At 38.0% G+C, this 20,692-nt stretch overlaps 1 protein-coding gene across 1 annotated transcript in view; it reads left to right on the top strand.

The window, feature by feature from the left end:
* Window positions 1–14,738, top strand: part of LOC123780410 (A disintegrin and metallopeptidase domain 3-like) — a 126,616-nt gene extending 111,878 nt beyond the window's left edge. Inside the window, exons 19-21 of the mRNA XM_087856325.1 lie at window positions 2,189–2,351; window positions 5,770–5,820; window positions 14,604–14,738. Of these exons, the coding sequence (XP_087712451.1) occupies window positions 2,189–2,351; window positions 5,770–5,818 (212 nt within the window). The 3' untranslated portion in view covers window positions 5,819–5,820; window positions 14,604–14,738. The remainder of the gene's footprint in view (window positions 1–2,188; window positions 2,352–5,769; window positions 5,821–14,603) is intronic.
* Window positions 14,739–20,692: the final 5,954 nt, after the last annotated feature.

The following is a 20,692-nucleotide window of genomic DNA, read 5'->3' as shown; positions in this document are numbered from 1 at the left end:
GCTCTAATCTTTACTAATTCTCTTCTCCTGCTGGGTTTAGGCTTTATTTGCTGCTCTTCCTCCAACCCCATTAGGTGTAAAGTTAGCTTGTGTATTTGAGACCTTGAGAAAGGCTTGCATTGTTATATACTTCCCTCTGAAGACTGCCTTTGCTGCATCCCAAGGTTTGGAACAGTTGTGTTTTCATTTTCACTTGTTTCCATGAATTTTTAAAAATTCTTCTTTAACTTCCTGGTTGACCCATTCATTCTTTATTTGGATGCTCTTTAGACACCGTGTATTTGAGTTCTTTCCACCTTTCCTCTTGTGATTGAGTTCAAGTTTCAAAGACTTGTAGTCTGAAAGCATTCAAGGAATAATCTTAGTCTTTTGGTACTGGTTGAGACCTGATTTGTGACACAGTTTGTGTCTGGATAAAGTTGTGTCTGGAGACAGTTTGCATCTGGAAAAGACACAGTTTGTGTCTATTCCGGAGAAAGTTCCATGTGCACTTGCGAAGAATGTATATTCTGTAGCTTCAGGATGGAATACTCTGAATATATATGTGAAGTCCATCTGCTCTGGTATGTCATCCCACGCCCTTGTTTCCTTGTTAATCTCTGCTTGGATGGTCTGCCCTTTGCTGTGAGTGGGGAGTTAAAGTCCCCTACTATTATTTTATTATTATCAATGTGTTTCTTTAATTTTGTTATTAATTGGTTTGTATAATTGGCTGCTGCCAAGTTATGGGGCATAAATATTTACAATTGTTAGATCTTCTTGTTGGATAAACTCTTTAAGTATGATATAGTGTCCCTCTTCATCTCTTATTTCAGTCTTTGGTTTAAAATATAATTTTTCTGATATAAGGATTGCCACCCCAGCTTTCTTTTGATGTCCATTAGCATAATAAATGGTTCTCCAACCCCTCACTGTCAATCTGGAGGTGTCTTTGAGTCTAAATGAGTGTCTTTTAGACACCATATTGATGGATCTTGCTATTTTATCTAATCTGATACCCTGTGTCTTTGGATTGGAACATTTAGCCCATTTACATTCAGAGGAAAGTTGAAAGATATAAATTTAGTGCCATTTGTATTACCTGTAAAGTCACTGTTTCTGTATATTGTCTCTGTTCCTTTCTCTTCAATTTACTTTTGGGATCCCTTTGCCTAAAGGATCCATGCCACCTGAGCACCCTCCATGCTCCTGTGGTGCAGAGAGGGTCTCACCATGGTTCTGCTACTTGCCATGTCCCTGCTTGGATTGCAGTCACCTGATCATGCTGCAGTTCAAGGTTTATGGCAACACTGACGTGAAAGCCCACTCCTGCCTGGGCTTGCTAATTGCAGCCAGCTTCCAGTGTTGATGCAGGGAACTCTGCTGCACTTAAAATCCCTTGTTCTTTCTGTGAACCCAGGGATCCTGAGACCATACTGTCCCACCTAGGATTGTGTTCTGCTTTGCCACCTGAGCACCTTTCAGGAAGGATGTTCCTCACTGGTGCAGACTTGTTAAAGTTCTGATTTTGCACACCACTGCTATATCACTTTCTGGCAGCCAACTGATTGAGGCTCCCACCTCCTGCAGCTTCTCTTCCAGTATAATGCCTGGGATTCACTTCTCTGCACCTCCTACCTTGCAGAAAGTGCTCCCTTTTTCTATTTGTAGAATTGCAGCAATTCTTTTCTTAGATCTCTGGTTGATTTTACAGGTGTTCAGAATGATTTGATAGCTAACTAACTGAATTCCTGGGACCAGATGAAACTCGGGTCCCCTACTCCTCTGTCATCTTCCTCCCACCCTAGAGTCCCTCTTTTACACCTACTCTATTTTTTAAATGAAAAACTGATTAAAGAATAATATCAGTTTAATATAGTTTAAGTAGCAGTTCATAAAAGGGAATATCATAGAAAAATAGAATATAACACATAAAGATTAAATATACATATAATGATTATAAATTTATATTAATTATATATCGAGTTGACAAATATATAATGTTCTTTGGGGTATAGTCACAGAATATTGGAACATTTTTAATTTTTTAGATTTTAAAAAATTTTTGTTTATTTTTTGAAAACTTTTTAAAACATAAGTTTATTCTATGACTGTATTATTTGAATCACAAATTTTTACATTTCAAGTTAAACTAATAAGCTTTGAATATCATTTTTGATGAATTTAAAATGTACTTTCATGTTTTCAGCTAAAGGTGAAAGCTTTCTTAGAAAACGATATGCTGCTCCTCAAAAAAATGGCCTCTTGATCAGTTTCTACATTTTTCTACCCATCCTTATTTTAACTGCCATCATCGCTCTTAAATGGGATAAAATAAGATTTTGGAACAGAGAGGGAACAATAAGTGGAGAGTAAGTAAATTTATTATTTTTAAAATTAATATTAAAATCCAATTGATGAAGAACTAAAATGTAATTCAGAATATTGTAAGCAGGACTTAACAGTGATGAGTTTGGATCTTGGATGAATTGGGTTACTATTTAGAAATATTGAGTCTTGATATATACTATTTTTTTTCAGATTTCATGTAGAAGTTATCTTTCTTGTTCTTATACGTCCAGAAATAACTGAAATTAATTAGTAAATTCACAGTGCCTTTCAAACTGAAAGCCATGCTGGGTGCAATTGCATCAGCAGGCTCTGTCTACCACCTAAGCAACCTCATTTTTTTTTTTTTTTGCATTCACATTCAGTTGTACTATGGAGATTAATAGAGATAAGGAAACAAATTTTGTGAATAGAATATGTAGAAGGTGAGAAAAATGTTAAAAAAAAAACCCTCATATGATACAAAGGGAGAATACAGATAGGACAATGCCCATTTTACACTTAATTAACATTGCTCATATGTTTCTAAAATTAGAATTAAGCTACTTAAAATGGGCACCACAAAAAGTCTAGTTATCATCTGTCTCCATAGATAGTTACAAAATTTTATTTTCTTGTGATGAGGACTTTTAAAATCTATTGTCTTAGCAAGTTTCAAATATGCAGTGTTTTAGTATTAATTATACTGACCATGTTATACATTATATACTCATTACTTAATTGTTTTATAACTGGAAGTTTGTATCTTTGACCTCCTTCATTAATTTCACTCACCCCACAACCCCACCTCTGGTAACCATCAACTTATTCTCTGTATCTATGAGCTTATTTTTGTTTTAAAAAAATTTAGAGGGGTGCCTAAGTGGCTCATCAGTTGAGGGTCTGCCTTCTGCTCAGGTCATGATCCCAGGGTCCTGGGATCGAGCCCCACATTGGGCTCCCTGCTTGGCAGGGAGCCTGCTTCTCCCTCTGCCTGTTCCCCCCTGCTTGTGTTCTCCCTCTCTGTCAAATGAATAAATAAAATCTTAAAAAATATTAGATCCCACACATAAGTGAGATAATATGCTAGTTGTCTTTCTTTATCTAACTCATTTCACTTAGATACAGCTTTTTTTTTTTTTTACCATATCACCATACAAGTCACAATTTTGCTTAGTCAGGGATATTTAGGGAAAAGAGAATGTGGAAGTAAGGATAAATAAATGGGTCTCATTTTCTATGCTAAAGGAAAATCTCTCTGTTTCTCACTTGTGCAAATAAAGATAACGTAATGAAATAAAGCTTCCATCAAGAAAACTCTCAAGAACGTGGACTTAAGAGGAACATACCTCAACATAAAAAAGACCATATCTGAAAAACCCATAGCTAACATCATACTTAAAGATGTTCCTCTCAAAGAGAAAACTCTTCCTTGCAGATCAGGAACAAGACAAGGATGTCTACTCTTGCCACTCTTTTCAACATAGTAATGAAAGTCTTAGCCATAGCAATTAGGAAACAGAAAGAAATAAAAATTGGTAAGGAAGAAGTAAAACTGTCACTATTTGTAGATGACAGGATAGTTTGCATAGGAAAATGTAAAGACTCCACTGTTAGAACTAATAAATGAATTCAGCATGTTGAAATATACAAAATTAATACACGGAAATCAGTTGTGGTTCTATACACTCCCAATGAAGTATCAGAGAAGTCAAGAAAACTATTCCATATACAATTGGAACAAAAAGAATAAAATACCTAGGAATAAACTTAACCAATGAAGCAAGAGACCTTTACTCAGAAAACGATAAGACATTGATGAAAGAAATTGAAGATGACACAAATAGAAAGATACTTCATGCTCAGGGATTGGAAGAATTAATATTGTTAATATTAATTATATTGTTAGTATCCATACTACCTAAAACTGTCTACAGATTAAATATAATCTCCCTCAAACTACCAGTGGCATTTTTTGCAGAACTAGAACAAATAATCCTAAAGTTTTTATAGAACCACAAAAGACCCCAAAGAGTCACAGCAATCTTGAAAAAGAACAAAGCTAGAGGTATTCAAGATTTCAAGATATAAGTACAAAGTTGTAGTAATCAAAAGAGTATGGTCCTGGCACCAAAATAGACACATCAATCAATGGAAGAGACCCAGAAATGGACCCAAAACTATATGGTCAATTAATTTGTGACAAAGGAGGCAAGAACATGCAATGAGAAAAAGACAGTCGCTTCAATAAATGATGCTGGGGAAACTGGACAGCTACATGCAAATAAAATAAAATAAATAAAATATAATATAAAATAAAATAAATAAAATAAAATAAAATGACCACTTCTTTACACCATACACAAAAATAAATTCAAAATGGATGAAAGACCTAAATGTGAGACCTGAAACAATAAAAATCCTACAAGAAAACACAGGCAGTAATTTCTTTGACATTGGTGGTAGAAACATTTTTCTAGATATGTCTCCTCAGACAAAAGAGTTAAAAGCAAAAATAAAATATTAGGACTACACCAAAATAAACTTATGCACAGTGAAGTAAGCCATGAAGAAAACAAAAAGGAAATCTGCATGTGAGAAGAGATTTGCAAATGTTATGTTAGATAAGGGGTTAATATCTAAAGTATATAAAGAATTTATACAATTCAACACCAAAAACCCCCATAAATAATCTGATTTAAATTTGGGCAAGGGACCTGAATAGACATTTTTCCAAAGAAGATATACAAATAGGAAACAGACACGTGAAAAGATGCTCAACATCACTAATCATTAGGGAAATGCAACTCAAAACCACAGTGAGATATGAACTTACACCTGTCATAATGGCTAGAATCCAAAAAACAAGAAATAACAAGTGTTGGCAAAGATGTGAAGGAAAACGAAACAAAACAAAAATTTTGTGCACTGGTGGTGGGAATGTAAATTGGTGCAGCTATTGTGGAAAACAGTATGGAGGTTTCTCAAAAATTTTTAAAATGCCTGGAGAGTATTATGCTAAATGAAATAAGTCAGACTGAGACAGACAAAAACCATATGATTCCATTTATGAATGGAAAAAATAATGAATAAACACTCAGAAAGCAGAATCAGATCTATAAATGTAGAGAACAAATTGCTGGTTGTCAGAGGGGAGTGTGGTGGAGGGTTAGGTAAAATGGATGAAAAGGAGAGGAAGATGTAGGTTTCTAGTAATGAAATGAATAAGACGAGGCAATAAAAGGTACAGCATAGAGAATACAGCAAATGGCATTGTAATAGTGCTATAATTGGACACGTGGTAGGTACACTTGTGGTGAATATAGCATAATGCATAAACTTGTCAAATAATTAAGCTGTATACCTAAAACTAGTATAACATTGTGCGTCAACTATACTCAAAACAAAAAATAAAATTACAATGTTTTCTAACTCTAAAGTAATGCCATTTCTTTTTTACAGATTTGTATCAGAAGACGGCAGTAGTAACAGCAACCAGTCATCAAGTTAAAGGTAAATTGAGGAATCAAAATGAAAATGATATAATTCATAAAGTAGTTTAAAAATTTTAACAATACCTTAGTGTAAAAATGCTATTATTCCGGGGCGCCTGGGTGGCACAGTGGTTAAGCGTCTGCCTTTGGCTCAGGGCGTGATCCCGGCGATCTGGGATCGAGCCCCACATCAGGCTCTTCTGCTATGAGCCTGCTTCTTCCTCTCCCACTCCCCCTGCTTGTGTTCCCTCTCTCGCTGGCTGTCTCTCTCTCTGTCAAATAAATAAATAAAATCTTTAAAAAAAATGCTATTATTCCATATTCCATCATCTTGATTCCTATTTATCAATATCATATACTAAGACAAAGAGTAAAACAAAGAATTTGATAATTTTGTTTTACATTAATTTACAAATATTTAATGTTAGCTAAAATTAGCCAGAGATTTATTAACCAACATAAAAATTATGATAAGAAATGACTTTAAAGAGATTCTAAATACGTTCCTAAAGTATTTATGAACAATCGTGCATCCTGCTTCCACATTTAAGTTTCTAATTTGGTAGATTTACACAGATTAAACTCACAACATTTAATTTCTTCCTCACTAAGCCTCCATGGTTATGGTTATCCTTATTTTTGAAATGAGGCAACAGACATAAAAAACTTAAAAAATTATCTGTGTGTACAAAATTTTACTAAGTCTTGGAACTGGAATTTCATTTAAAACAAACACATTCCAGGGTTTAACTCTTTGTTGTTGTTTTGTTTTTTCTTTCTTTTTATTTAAATACAATTAGGCCACATATAGTACATCATTAGTTTCAGATGTAGTGTTCAATGATTCATCAGTTGAACATAACAGCCAGTGCTCATCACATCATGTACCTTCCTTAATGCTCAGTCCCCCATTACCCCACCCACCTCCCCTCCAGCAACCCTCCGTATGCTTCCATAGTTAAGAGTCTCTCGTGGTTTGTCTCCCTCTCTGATTTCTTCCCAGTCTTCCCTCCATTCCCTTATGATCCTCTGTGCTCTCTCTTATATTCCACATATGAGTGAAACCATATGATAATTTCTTTCTCTGATTGAGTTATTTCACTTAGCATAATTAAATACTTATCTGTAAAAATTCTGTGCTATAGCCTCTTCTCCCTCCTGGTCCCTAACTTCCTGCCCTTACTCCTCACCCCCAAAACTTTCTACATTGGCTCCCTCAATTCTCTCTCCTCAACGCCTGTTCTTTCTTTTTTTCTTTTTTCTTAAAATTTTTTATTATATTAGTCACCATCATTACTTTTTGATGTAGTGTTCCCTGATTCATTGTTTGCATATAACACCCAGTGCTCCATGCAATATGTGCCCTCCTTAATACCCATCACTGGCCTATACCAATCCTCCACTCCCCTCCCCTCTGAAGCCCAGTTTGTTTCCCAGAGTCCATAGTCTCTCGTGGTTCATTCCCCCTTCTGTTTACCCCCCCTTAATTCCTCCCTTCCTTCTCCTACCAATCTTCCTGCTATTCCTTATGTTCCATAAATGAATGAAACCATAAGATAATTGTCTTTCTCTGCTTGGCTTATTTCACTTGACATAATCTCCTCCAGTCCCGTCCATGTTGCTGCAAATGTTGGGTAATTGTTCTTTCTGATGGCTGAGTAATATTCCATTGTATATATGGACCATATCTTCTTTCTCCATTCATTTGTTGAAGGGCATCTTGACTCCTTCTACAGTTTAGCTCTTGTGGACAATGCAGCTATGAACATTGGGGTGCATATGGCCCTTCTCTTCAAAACTTCTGTGTCTTTGGTGTAAATACCCAGTAATGCAATTGCTGGGTCATAGGGTAGCTCTATTTTTAACATTTTCAGGGACCTCCACTCTCTTTTCCAAAGTGGCTGAACCAACTCACATTCCCACCAACAGTGTAAGAGGGATCCCCTTTCTCCACATGCTCTCCAACATTTGTTGTTTCTTGCCTTGTCCATTTTTGCCATTCTAACTGGAGTAAGGTCGTATCTCAATGTGGTTTTGATTTGAATATTCCCTGATGGCTAATGATTTTGAACATTTTTTCATGTGTCTGTTAGCCATTTATATGTAATCATTGGAAAAGTGTCTGTTCATATCTTCTGCCCATTTTTTTGATTTGATTATTTGTTTCTCATGTATTGAGTTTGAGAAGTTCTTTATAGATCTTGGATACCAGCCTTTAATCTGTAGTTTCATTTGCAAATATTTTCTCCCATTCCGCGGGTTGCCTCTTTGTTTTGATGACTGTTTCCTTCTCTGTGCAGAAACTTTTGATCTTGATGGAATCCCAAAAGTTCGTTTTTTCTTTTGTTTCTCTTGCCTTTGGAGACATGTCATGAAAGAAGTTGCTGTGGCCGACCGATGTCGAAGAGGTTACAGCCTATGTTCTCCTGTATGATTTTCATGGATTCCTGTCTCACATAGAGGTCTCATCCACTTCGAGTTTATTTTTGTGTATGGTGTGAGAGAGAGGTCAAGATTGATTCTTTTGTATATAGCTGTCCCATTTCCCCAGCACCATTTAAAGAAGAGACTGTCTTTTCCCACTGGATGTTTTTTCCTGCTTTGTCAAAGATTAGTTGCCCAAAGAGCCGAGGGTCCATTTCTGGGTTCTCGATTCTGTTTCATTTGACTACGTGTCTGTTTTTGTGCCAACACCATGTTGTCTTGGTGATCAGAGCTTTGTAGTATAGCTTGAAATCAGGCAACGTGATACCCCCAGCTTTGGTTTTCTTTTTCAACATGTACTTGGCAATTTGGGGTCTTTTATGGTTCCACACAAATTTCAGGATAGTTCTACTCTTTGAAAAATGTCATCGTTATTTTGATTGGGATGGCGTTGAAAGTGTAGATTGCTCTGGGTAGCATAGACATTTTAAATATGCTTGTTCCTCCGATCCATGAGCATGGAATGTTTTTCCATCTTTTAGTGTCTTCTTCAATGTCTTTCATCAGTGTTCTGTAGTTTCTAGAGTATAGACCCTTTACCTCTCTGGTTAAGTTTATTCCGAGATATCTTATGATTTTTGTTGCTATTGTAAATAGTATCTATACCCTAATTTCTTTTTCTTCAGTATCGTTGATCATGTATAGAAATGCAACTGATTTCTGAGCATTGATTTTATATCCTGTCACATTACTGAATTGTTCTATGAGTTCTAGTAATTTGTGGTGGAGTCTTTTGGGTTTTCCATATAAAGTACCATGTCATCTGCGGAGAGAGAGCGTTTGACTTCTTCTTTGCCAGTTTGAATACATTTATTCTTTTTTGTTTTCTGATTGATGTTTCTAGGACTTCTAATACTTTGTTGAACAATAATGGTGACAGTGGGCATCCTTGTCATGTTCCCTATCATAAGAATGATATTTGCTGTAGGCTTTTCATAGATGGTTTTTTTTTTTTTTAGATTTTATTTATTTATTTGACAGAGAGACAGCCAGCAAGAGAGGGAACACAGCATGGTAGTGGGAGAGGAAGAAGCAGGCTCCCAGTGGAGGAGCCCGATGTGGGACTCGATCCCGGAATGGTGGGATCACGCCCTGAGCTGAAGGCAGACCCTTAACGACTACGCTACCCAGGTGTCCCCATAGATGGTTTTTTTTAAATTGAGGAATGTTCCCTTTATCCCTACACTGAAGAGTTTTATTCAGGAAAGGATGCTGTATTTTGTCAAATGCTTTTTCTGCATCAATTGAAAGGATCATATAGTTCTTGTCTCTTCTCATATGAATGGGATCTATCACACTGATCGATTTGCAAATGTTGAACCACCTTGCATCCCAGGGAAGAATCCCACTTGGTCATGATGGATAATCCTTTTAATGTACTATTGGATCCTATTAGCTAGGATCTTGTTGAGAATTCTAGTGTCCATATTCATCAGGGATATCGGTCTGTAATTCTCCTTTTTGATGGGTTCTTTGCCTGGGTTGGGGATCAAGGTACTACTGGCCTCATAGAATGAGTTTGGTAGTTGTCCTTCTGTTTCTATTTTTTGAAACAGCTTCAGGAGAATAGGTATTATTTCTTCTTTGAATGTTTGGTAGAATTCCCCAGGGAATCCATCAGGCCCTGGAGTCTTATTTTTTGGGAGGTTTTTGATCACTGCTCCAATCTCTTCATAATTCATCAGTCTGTTTAAATAATCAATTTCTTCCTGTTTCAGTCTTGGTAGTTTATAGGTTTCCAGGAAGGCATCCTTTCTTCCAGGTTGTTTATTGGCATAAAGCTGTTGATAAAAGTTTCTAATGATCCTTCCTATTTCATTGGTGTCAGTCATTATCTCTGTCCTTTCATTCATAATTTTATTAATTTGGGTCCTTTCTCTATTCTTTTGAATAAGTCTGGCCAGTGGCTTATGGATCTTATTTATTCTTTCAAAGAACCAGCTTCTAGTTCTGTTGATCTGTTCTACTGTGCTCCTGGTTTCTAATTCATTAAATCTGTGCTCTAATCTTGATCACCTGCCTTCTCGTGCGTGCGTTAGTTCTGTTCTTCTGTTCCAGCTCCAGCTTCTTGAGGTGAGAATATAAAAACTGCATTTTAGATTTCTCTATTCTTTTGAGTGAGGCTTGGATGGCTATGTGTTTTCCCCTTAGGACTGCCTTTGCAGTGTCCCATAGGTTTTAGACTGATGTGTTTTCATTTTCATTAGTTTCCATAAATTGATTTTGTTCTTCTTTAATTCCCTGGTTTACCCAATCATTCCTAAGCAGGATGGTTCTTAGTTTCCAAGTGCTTGAGCTTCTTCCAAATTTTTCCTTGTGATTGAGTTCCAGTTTCAAAGCATTGTGGTCTGAGAATATGCAGGGAATAATCTCAGTCTTTTGGTATCTTTGGAGACCTGTTTTGTGACCCAGTATGTGGTCTATTCTGAAGAAAGTTCCATGTGCATTCGAAAAGAATGAATACTCTGTTTTCTGGGCTGTAGAGTTCTATATATATCTATGAGGTCCATCTGGTCCAGTATGTCATTTAAAGCTCTTGTTTCATTGTTGATTTTCTGCTTAGGTGATCTGTCTATTGCTGAGAGTGGAGTGTTTAGGTTCCCTACTATTATTATATTATTATCTATATGTCTCTTTATTCTGGGTGAGAGTTGGCTTGTGTATCTAGCTCCTCCCCTGTCGGGGGCATAGATATTTATACTTGTTAGATCCTCTTGTTGGATACACCCTTGAGGAATAATATAGTGTCCTCCTGTATCTCTAACTACAGTCCTTAGCTTAAAATCTAATCTGTCTGGTATGAGAATTGCTACCCCAGCTTTCTTTTGAAGTCTGTTGGCATGAAAAATGGTTCTTTATCCCTTCACTTTCAGTCTGGATGTATCTTTAGGTTCAAAATGAGTCTCTTTAAGCAGCATATGGATGGGTCATGTCTTTTTATCCAATCTGCAACCCTGTGGCATTATGGGACCATTTAGGCCATTCACATTGAGAGTGATTATTGAGAGGTATAATTTAATGATGTCATGCTGCCTTGAAGTTTCTGTAGATTATAAATTTCTGTTGTGTATCACTCTTGGGTTTTTTAACTTTTAGAGAACCCCGCTTAATATTTCTTGTAGGGCTAGCTTGGTGGTCACATAGTCTTTCAGTTTCTGCCGGTTCTTGTCTCTCCATCCATTCTGAATGACACCCTTGCTGGATAAAGAATCCTTGGCTGCATGTTCTTCTCACTTAGTGCTCTGAATATGTCTTGCCAGTTTTTTCTGGCTTGCCAGGTCTTTGTAGACAGTGCTGATGTTATTCAGATGTTCCTCCCTCTATAGGTGAGGATTCCCTTCCCCCTGGCCCATTTCAAGATTTTTTCCTTGGATCTAAGATCTATTATGTGACATGGTATTGGTCTGTTCTCACTGATCGTGGGAGGTGTCCTCTCTGCCTCTTGGACACGAATGATTGTTTCCTTAACCAGATTAGGGAAGTTCTCAGCTACGATTGTTCAAATATCTATCTAGACCTCTCTCTTTCTCCACCCCTCGGGGATACCAATGATTCTGACATTGGAACGTTTCCTTGAGTCAGTAATCTCCCGTAATCACCATTCTTGAGATTGAATTTTTTTTCAGCCAAGTTCCCATTTTTTTCTTCTTTCTATCATTCCATCTGCCAATTCACTAATTCATCCTTCCTCCTCTTTTACCCTGGCTATCAGAGCATCCAGTTTAGACTGCATTTGATCCATAGCATTCTTAATTTCTGCCAGATTCACTCTCATTTCCACCCAGGGTTGAACTCTTAAGAACTTCACAATTTTGACTCATATAGCCTGATATATACATAGTGATGGATGGAAAATGGAATTTGCATTTATTGAGGATCTAGTAGATGCAAGGCAAAATGATAAATGTGCTCCAGGTTAGAAAGAAAATTCTCTATTCTAAATTCTAATAGAAAATTCTAATAGAAAATTCTAAATTCTCTATTCTAAAAGGGGATAAAGTTGGCAGTTGTATATATTCAGAATAGATAACCATAAATTGTCTGTATATGTACATATATACATTCATGTACCTATATATTCAAATTTATAAGTCATATACATAAAGAAATCCTAATATTTGACACATTTCACCTATCACTGGCAGTGAATGGAAAAACTAAGAATTCAACCATGAGTGAAATCAAGAGTTCATCCAGTTACTAATTTGCCATTCCTCCATACTTTACATCGATGGAGAGTTAAGTCAATGGATCTCTGTTTACCATCTGCCACCGAAGAAAACATTTCTAAATACTACCATTAATGTCAAATGGTCTTATTTGTCAGTATGTGTAAATGGGAGAGTTGGTGGTGAGGAAGGAACTAGATAGAGATTTTGAATATGATTGAGTGAGTGAGCCCTATTCAGCAAGAGATATGTAAACAAAGAGCTGGAGGAGGTGCAAGTATTTCCCCAGTTGAGATATTTGAAAGGAGGTACTTGACTTCCCAGGGTCAACTCATGGGAAGCTTTTATTTAAATGTAAAGGATACAGTGCAGCAAAGAGAGTGCAGGCAAGCAATGTGCACCACAGAGACACCTCATGCACAAGGCCTCAAGGTTCCTTATTTTAAATTTTAAACAGCCCATTACAGATCCCACTGCCATTGTCTTGGCAAAAAGTGAAACCAGGCAACCAGGCTTTCCCAGAGATAAAGATAGAGCTTTTCCATTCCAACTGTAAATCAATCTGTCTGATACAGGTGTAGAGCTGGCAGAGGTATCCACGCTTATATCTAGGCAACGGCTTTCCAAGCGCTTGGATGGTCCCATGAAAAAATGAGTCAGGAATGTTTGATGAATAAAAGTGATGTCAGTTTAGCTGGAGTAGAGTTAGCAAGAGGGCTGTGGTAGTGAGTAGGTCAGACAGTAAAACTCCTGTAGGCTGTGGGAAGTCTTGGGGGCCATCTGTGTTTTGTTCTCAGTAAAAGGGGGAAATCTCTGAAGAATTCATTTCAAGCATATGACTTCTACTTGAAAAGGCTGATTTGTTAAAAAAAATTAAATAAAATAAAAAGCTGTTTTGTTGAAAATAGTCTGTATAATGGCAAGAGTAGAAGTGGAGAAACCAGCTAGCAGAGAAACTACTGCAATAATCTAGGAGGAAAGGGATGGTACCTGCCACCAGGGTAGTAAAGATGGTTTTAGAAGTAAATTTTGAAGGTGCCCAACAGAATGGATTGATAGTTTGAATATAAAGTGTAAGAAAAAGTGCTTAAATAATGTTTACTGATAAAGCAGTAAGATAATCAAGGTTAAATGTAAACCCAGACTTGTTTTCAAATTTGTGCTCTTAATACATTTTAAAATTTACGTTAAAATTTATGAGCATTGTGATAGAAAATCTACACAGGTAATGGAGAGCCGAAAGGGTCTTGTATGTCGTGAAAAGTAGTTTGTTTTCTCATCTGTGAGAAAGTATGTGTCATATAAAGTATTTTTAAAGTGGTAAGGAAAAGATTCAGCATGACATGGTTTTTTGTTTTTTGTTTTTAATTCTTAAATTTTTATTGGGATAAAGTAGGGAAAAAGTCAGTCAAACTCAGTAAGAACAACAGGCTAGTGAGACAGCTATGAGACTACGGAATACACAGAAATGCAGGATGAGGCAGGATTAAGTAAGAGGAAAAGAACAAGAAAGTTTTGGGAGATATAACAGAGGTAGACTCAATTGAAGGGGTGACTGGATGGCTGTATTTGAGTTAGAATACAAGAGAAGTACAAAGACTTAACCATTTCTGATACAATGGATGATGACACCTTTTGCTAATGACGTATTTTTTATCTGGGTCAGGACCAGCTTGTGTTGGAGTGATGACATGGAGGGGGTGAAGAATGAGTTTGGTTTTGAACATCTGTATGTATGTGGACACCTGTTGGATATGTACAGAGGTCTTCTGGAAATACTCTTCTTCTAAAGATAAAAATAGACAAGTTAATAGTTATTATTTATTTCTTCACATATTTGTATTGTTCTTTCCCTCTGTTTCCTTGCTGGTGATTTTCTTTCACCCACGTGAATTGTTGAAACTGTGTAAATGAAATGTGTGTGCATACCACTTTATAATATTGTCCTTTACTGGGAATTCACAGACAATTAACAAAAAGGAAAGCTGGGTTTAAGAATTTCATGGAGCACAGGCATAGACTGTGACACTATAAGCAGTGTTCTATAAGCTAATTACTTGCTACAGCAGTAGTTGCACGGTAAAATTAGGAGCTTTTATTAATGATTAAAATTTAACATTTCTTTTTTTCTCTATTTGTTTTACAACAGTGACTAAACGATGTCAAAAATCCATAGGTTGGAGAAAGACTGTTACCAAGACATTCACCATTAACTGACCTGTTTCAAGAATGAAAAAACAAAACTCTGCTAGACTCTCCTTTTGTTATGGCTTAAGGCTTTCAATTTCACAAACAAAATTAAATCCTGAGAGTGAAATATATAGGCCCGTGTCTATTGATTCTTCTACCTGCTGTGATCCTTTTATGGGGAAAAGCAACATTGCCTCTTTTGAACCAAGGAAACTGGTTCAAAACATCCCAAGCTGTAAGCATTCCATTGTTCACTGCTGATGCCCACCCTCAGATGCCCAGGGCCATGCTAACTGCTCCCTTTGCAGGAAAAGACACCCACAGGTCACACCTTTCCAGTAGCTCATGGTTCTGTCCTCTATCCATTCCAGGCTTTGGGATATTGAGAGGAAGTGTTGCTAGGTAAGGTCAGCCCCAGAACCCTCAGGTAGTCACTAACATGATTCTATGTTCAGGAATTGCTTGAACTGAGTTTCTGGTCATAGATAACTGTTGTGTCTCCAGGTGATACTTCCTTGGCCTCGGGTAAACTGAGATCTAGGCTATATCTTTGTCCTTTGGTGAACCCAGACTTGTTAGTCCTTTTTCACAGAGCTGAGCTTTTCTGGGTAAGAATTTCTTGCCCCAGTGCCTGCCTCCCTATCTCCCTGTTACTGAGATGAGTGCACTTCTGCATCCCTCAAGGCATTGTTGGATAAGGGAACCATCAAACTAGCTGGAGTCTAATGAGAACCTACAGAGTCTCCATCAATAAACAAAGATTCTTTGCTCCTGATTCAGGGGTGGGAGTACCTCACCACAGAAACCAAGAGATTCCTTTTCCAAATGTCCATCAACTGATGAATGGATAAATATTGTATGGATAGTGATCTATGCACAATCAATATGACTCAGCCATAAAAAAGAATGAAACCCTGACACCTCTACAAACTGGGTGAACCTTTGAAATCATTGTGCTAAGTGAATAAAGCCAGTCACAAAACCCATATGTTATTCGTTGGTATAAAATATCCAGAACAGGTGCATCTATAGAGACAAAGTTTAGAGATTGTGTAGGGCTGGGTTGTTTAGGAGGGGGCTAAGGAGCCAGGGATGAGGGGTGGTGATAGCACACATCTGTGAATATATGAAAAATCCTAAAATCATTCATCTATACACTTTAGTGGGTGAATTGTGTGAAAAAAATACACTATCAGGATGATTCTACCATACCTCACCCTCATTGCCGCTAACTTATTTTAGGTCATTATGATCACTGGCCTGCCTCATTTAATAAGAATTTCTGAGAATGCCAGTGTACTACTAGCAGGTCCAAGTTTTAAGCCTCACTGGAGTTTAACGTTGCACCTGTTTGCACAATTCATCCTTGCAATAGGTTATACTGGGATAAAAGAAGGTATAGCTGAGAGATGGGTAGAAGTTGAGTTAGGTTTTGGGTATGTGTGGTTTAAGATTTCTCTTAGAACATTCAAAGACAGTTACATGCTCTTGTGCACCTGGGACACATTTCCTATTTGTCTTGCTGTCTTTCCCACATCTACAGCTTCCCTGCTAGTGCTTAGAGTAACTGTTAACAAAACACTTAGGTTTCCTTTGCCTTTCTCCAGCTGATTACAATCTAATACTGTAAGAATAGGCACACACGTGAAGAAATGTGCTTTTTGATGGTCTTATCCCAGATCAAGATCAATATTCTTGATTTTTCCTTATTTGCAAAGATAATAAATTAACTCTGTAGTAGCATTTAAATAGAAAATGTCTTGTACAAGTTGTTAACATTTCTATTTTCCCCTAACTCTTCCACCACACCAAATAAAACATGCCAGAAAACCATGACATGGAGAACCAAAATTACTAAGAACTTCACCAGAAAAGCAAATCATGCTCATTTACCCCTATGTCACTAATGAAGGGTTTAATCATGTAACTTTAGCCAGAACAAATAAGTTGTATGCAAAGGCAAAAGCTTGTTTCTGGTGCTTTCTCTTCCTCAACGGGTTTCCAGCCAGTTGGGAGCCCTACATGTGAGCCAGCATGAACTGAATGCAAATGTTGTCCTTACTCACAGGGCTGAGGACAGTATGGTGGACTCCTGAGTCCTCCTACCTTCAAGCCTCATAGCTTTCCAATGGCCTTTAGCCCTGCCATGCTGGCTTTGCTTTGGCCCAGCCTAGTTCCTTTTCTTTGCACTGCTCTCTGAGCTTGGAAAACTGCAGACCCACCTGGGCAAGACTACTGGTGCCTCAACCTCCCCTTTTTATCTCCAGGTAGGGCCAGACTCTTCCTGGAGAGAGTTTCCTGTAGCTCTGGGAACTCTAGCTCTCCCTTTCTAATCCACTGCTGATTCCGTCTTCTCTATTTCCCTAACCCCCAGGCCAGGGCTGAGGATGTCAGCCAAGGTATCCACTCTCTGAATCAAGGGTCAAGGGTGAAGATTGCTGGGAAGATGGCGAGTGTGATGACTCTAATCTCACCTCATCCCACAGATACCACTAGATAAGACTAACATCAGTGTAACTAACCCAGAAAACAACCCAAAGACTGATAGAACAAACTTCACAACTAAATGAAGAGACCACATGAAAGAGGTAGGAATGGTGTAGATGTGGTGGGAGTCTCAAGGGACTGTCAGAGGGAAGGAGGAGACTGCAAGCATGGAGAAGCAGACTGTCACATTGGGGAGTCCTGATGGGCAAGACAAATCTCCATAACATTTGGCTTTGAAACCAGAGGGGTTGAAATTTGTGAGTTCTTAAAACCAGCAGAACTTAAAAGCTAGAGGTTTAAAAATCAGACTCAGCTCCGGGAGAGTCAGGAGGCAAGGGGAAACTGAGTCCTTCTCCTAAAGAGATAGCACAACAAGTAGCCCTGCAGAAATACAGCATAGAAGCAGCAGCGTGAAAAACACATGGGGCATACAGGAAGGAGAGGTGTTTACTAATCTCATGGCATGTCTTCAGGGACAGAGACATTTGGGAGACTCCTCTACCAACAAAGGAGCTGGCAGGTGCCATTTCCCTCCCGTACCCTACAGCATAAACACAGGGTCGTTAACTAAAACCAGTGCAGCACCAACACTAATTAGCTAACTTGTAGCTAACAATGGATGTCTTACCCCTCTGCAATTTAGTGGATCCACCCCATAAAATATGCTCTTGGCCAGAGCCCATTCAAGGTAGTATCACAAGCCTGGCAGTGGACAAACAGCCTGGACAAGTGGCCGCTTCCCCAGGGTGAGGAAAAGATAACCACACACACCGGTCAGACTGCATCCTTAGCACTGCGCCAGGGGCAGACAGCTGGGCTGATGGCAGGCTCCACCCACCAATGAAAGCTTTTCAGGAGGCAACACAGGGAAAGTACCGTGAAGTGTGGTGCTACCACATCTCTGGCAAATGCCTGTTCTAACTCAACCCAAGCCCAAGTCAGCCCCAGACTGGCCCACTAACACCATCGAGACCAAAAACTGTCCACAACAGGCAAGGAAAGCCACTGCAGATGACTGAACTGACGGGAAATCCAGCTCAGCCACAATAGTAGGGTGTGTGCAACGTACATAGCAGATACCCCTGTTCTAGTGAACAGTGGACATTGCACTACAGGGCATTTCATAAGACCATTGCATTCAAGAGCAGGAGATGTAATCGACTCCCAATACAGAGAAACAGAGAGAGAAAAAATGAGGAGACAGAGGAATATGTCCAAAAAGAAAAAAAAAGATGGGACAAAATCATAGCAAGAGCCCTAAGCAAAATAGAAATAAGTAATATGTCTGATAGAGAATTTAAAGTGATGATCATAAAGACACTCACTGGGCTTGAGAAAAGAGTGGAAGACAATAGTGAGACCCTTAAAAAAGAGATTAAAAAAAGAACCAATCAGAGATGAAGAACACAATAAATGCAATTAAAAATATACTACATAAAATAAATAGTAGACTAGATGAAGCAGAAAATTGAATCAGCGACCAGGAGGACAGAGTAATGGGAAGTAATCGAGCTGAGAAGAGAGAAAAAAATATGCAAAAGACTTGGAGAACTCAGCAACCCCATCAAGCATAATAACATTCACATTAGAAGGATCCCAGAAAGAGAAAAAAGAAAAGGGGACAGAATATGTATTTGAAGAAATAATAATAAAACTGTCTGAATCTGGGGAAGTAAACAGAAATCCAGATTCAAAAGTTACAGAGATAACTGAACAAAATCAACCCAAAAAGATCCACGCCAAAACATACAGTAATATAAAAGTAGTGATGGGGCACCTGGGTGGCTCAGTTGATTAAACATCAACCCTTGATTTCTGCTCAGGTCATGATCTCAGAGCCCTGGGATCAAACCCCGTGTTAGGTTCCATGCTAGCTGGGAGTCTGCTTGATGATTCTCTCCTTCTCTTTTTAAAAATATTTTATTTATTTGAGGGGAAGAGAGAGAGAGAGAGAGAGAGAGAGAGAGAGAGAGAGAGAGACAAAGAGCATGTATGGGGAGAGGGGCAGATAGACAAGCAGAATAGCCTGATGCAGGTCCCAATCCCAGGACCCTGAGATCATCACCTGAGGTGAGATAAGATGCTTAACTGGCTGAGCCACCCAGGTGCCCCAGATTCTCTCTTGATTCTCTTTTTCTTCCACTTCCTCTGCCTTCCCCCAAATCACCCACACACAGGCTCTCTGTCTCTCTAAAATACGTAAATAAAAATTAATTAAAAAGTAGTGATAAAGAGAGAATCTTAAAAGCAGCAAAAGAAGACAGTTACATACAAGGGAAACCCCATAAGGCTATTAACTGATTTTTTCAGCAGAAATTTTGCAGGCTGAAAGAAAGTGGCATGATACATCCAAAGTGCAGAAAGGAATAAAATCTGCAGCCAAGAATACTCTGTATAGCAATGCTATCATTCAAAATAGAAAGAGAGATAAAGAAATTCTCAGACCAAAAAAAAAAAAATTGAAGGAATTCACGGCCACTAAACCACTCGTTCAGGAAATGTTAAAGAGGACTCTTTGAGTGGAAAAGAAAGACCATAAGTAGGAGTGAAGAAAAGAGAAAGCTCAAAAGCAGTGAAAATATGTATATCTGTAAAAATCAGTCAAGGCACTCACAAAATAAAAGGAGGTAAAGTGTGACAACATATTCCTAAGATGTGGAGGAGAGGAGGAAAGAATCCGTTCAAACTTAAGTGACTATCAACATAATGTAGACTGCTATATGTAGACGATGCTATATACCAACCTCATGGTAATCACAAATCAAAGACCAGTAATGAATGTAATCCCTTACAATTAAGCTTTCTTTGGTTGGAAAATTCTTTGCATGAAAGTTTATTTTCTTCTATTTTTCTGATTTACTTCTGTTTGTACATTGCCATTGAATGATCCATTCAAACTTCAAATTGCCTGTCAAAAAGTATATGGCTCATTTATGGAACATAAGAAGTAGGAAGATCGGTAGAAGAAAGGGAAGAAGAAAGGGGGGTAAACAGAAGGGTGAATGAAACATGAGAGACTATGGACTCTGGGAAACAAACTGAGGGCTTCAGAGGGGAGGGATAGAGCCTATCCCTATTCCATGGGATAGGCTGGTGATGGGTATTAAGGAGGGCACATATTGCATGGTGCAGTGGGTGTTATACGTAGGTAATGAATCATGGAACTTTACAACAAAAACTAGGGATGTACTGTATGGTGACATAATTTAATAAAAAATTATTATATAAAAAAAGTATATGGCCACTATATAGGACATGAAACAGTTTTACATGAAGTGTCCACTACCTGTCTACATTTTTTACATTTTATATATGGAATTCCTGAAGCCATTTTATTCTGTAATAGAGTACACTAATGTTCTTTTATTTATTAGAGTGGACCGCCTTTATCTCTCTTCTTCCTTTAATCCCTTAATATCCCATTTTGGGTTTTTTTAGACATATAAAAGATTCTTTTTTCATGCACTTTCAATTTGCCATGATAGCTGTATATTCCACTAAAGCAATGGCTTGGAAACGGGAACATTACAGGAATTACGCAGATGGTGTCCAACCTTCCAA

The sequence above is a fragment of the Ursus americanus genome, chromosome 27, assembly GCF_024610735.1.
Source record: "Ursus americanus isolate L20-20 chromosome 27, mUrsAme1.1.p, whole genome shotgun sequence".
In the NCBI taxonomy this organism is placed as follows: Eukaryota; Metazoa; Chordata; class Mammalia; order Carnivora; family Ursidae; genus Ursus; species Ursus americanus.
Note: the sequence above shows the minus strand (reverse complement) of the source record. Positions and strands in the feature narration are given on the sequence as shown.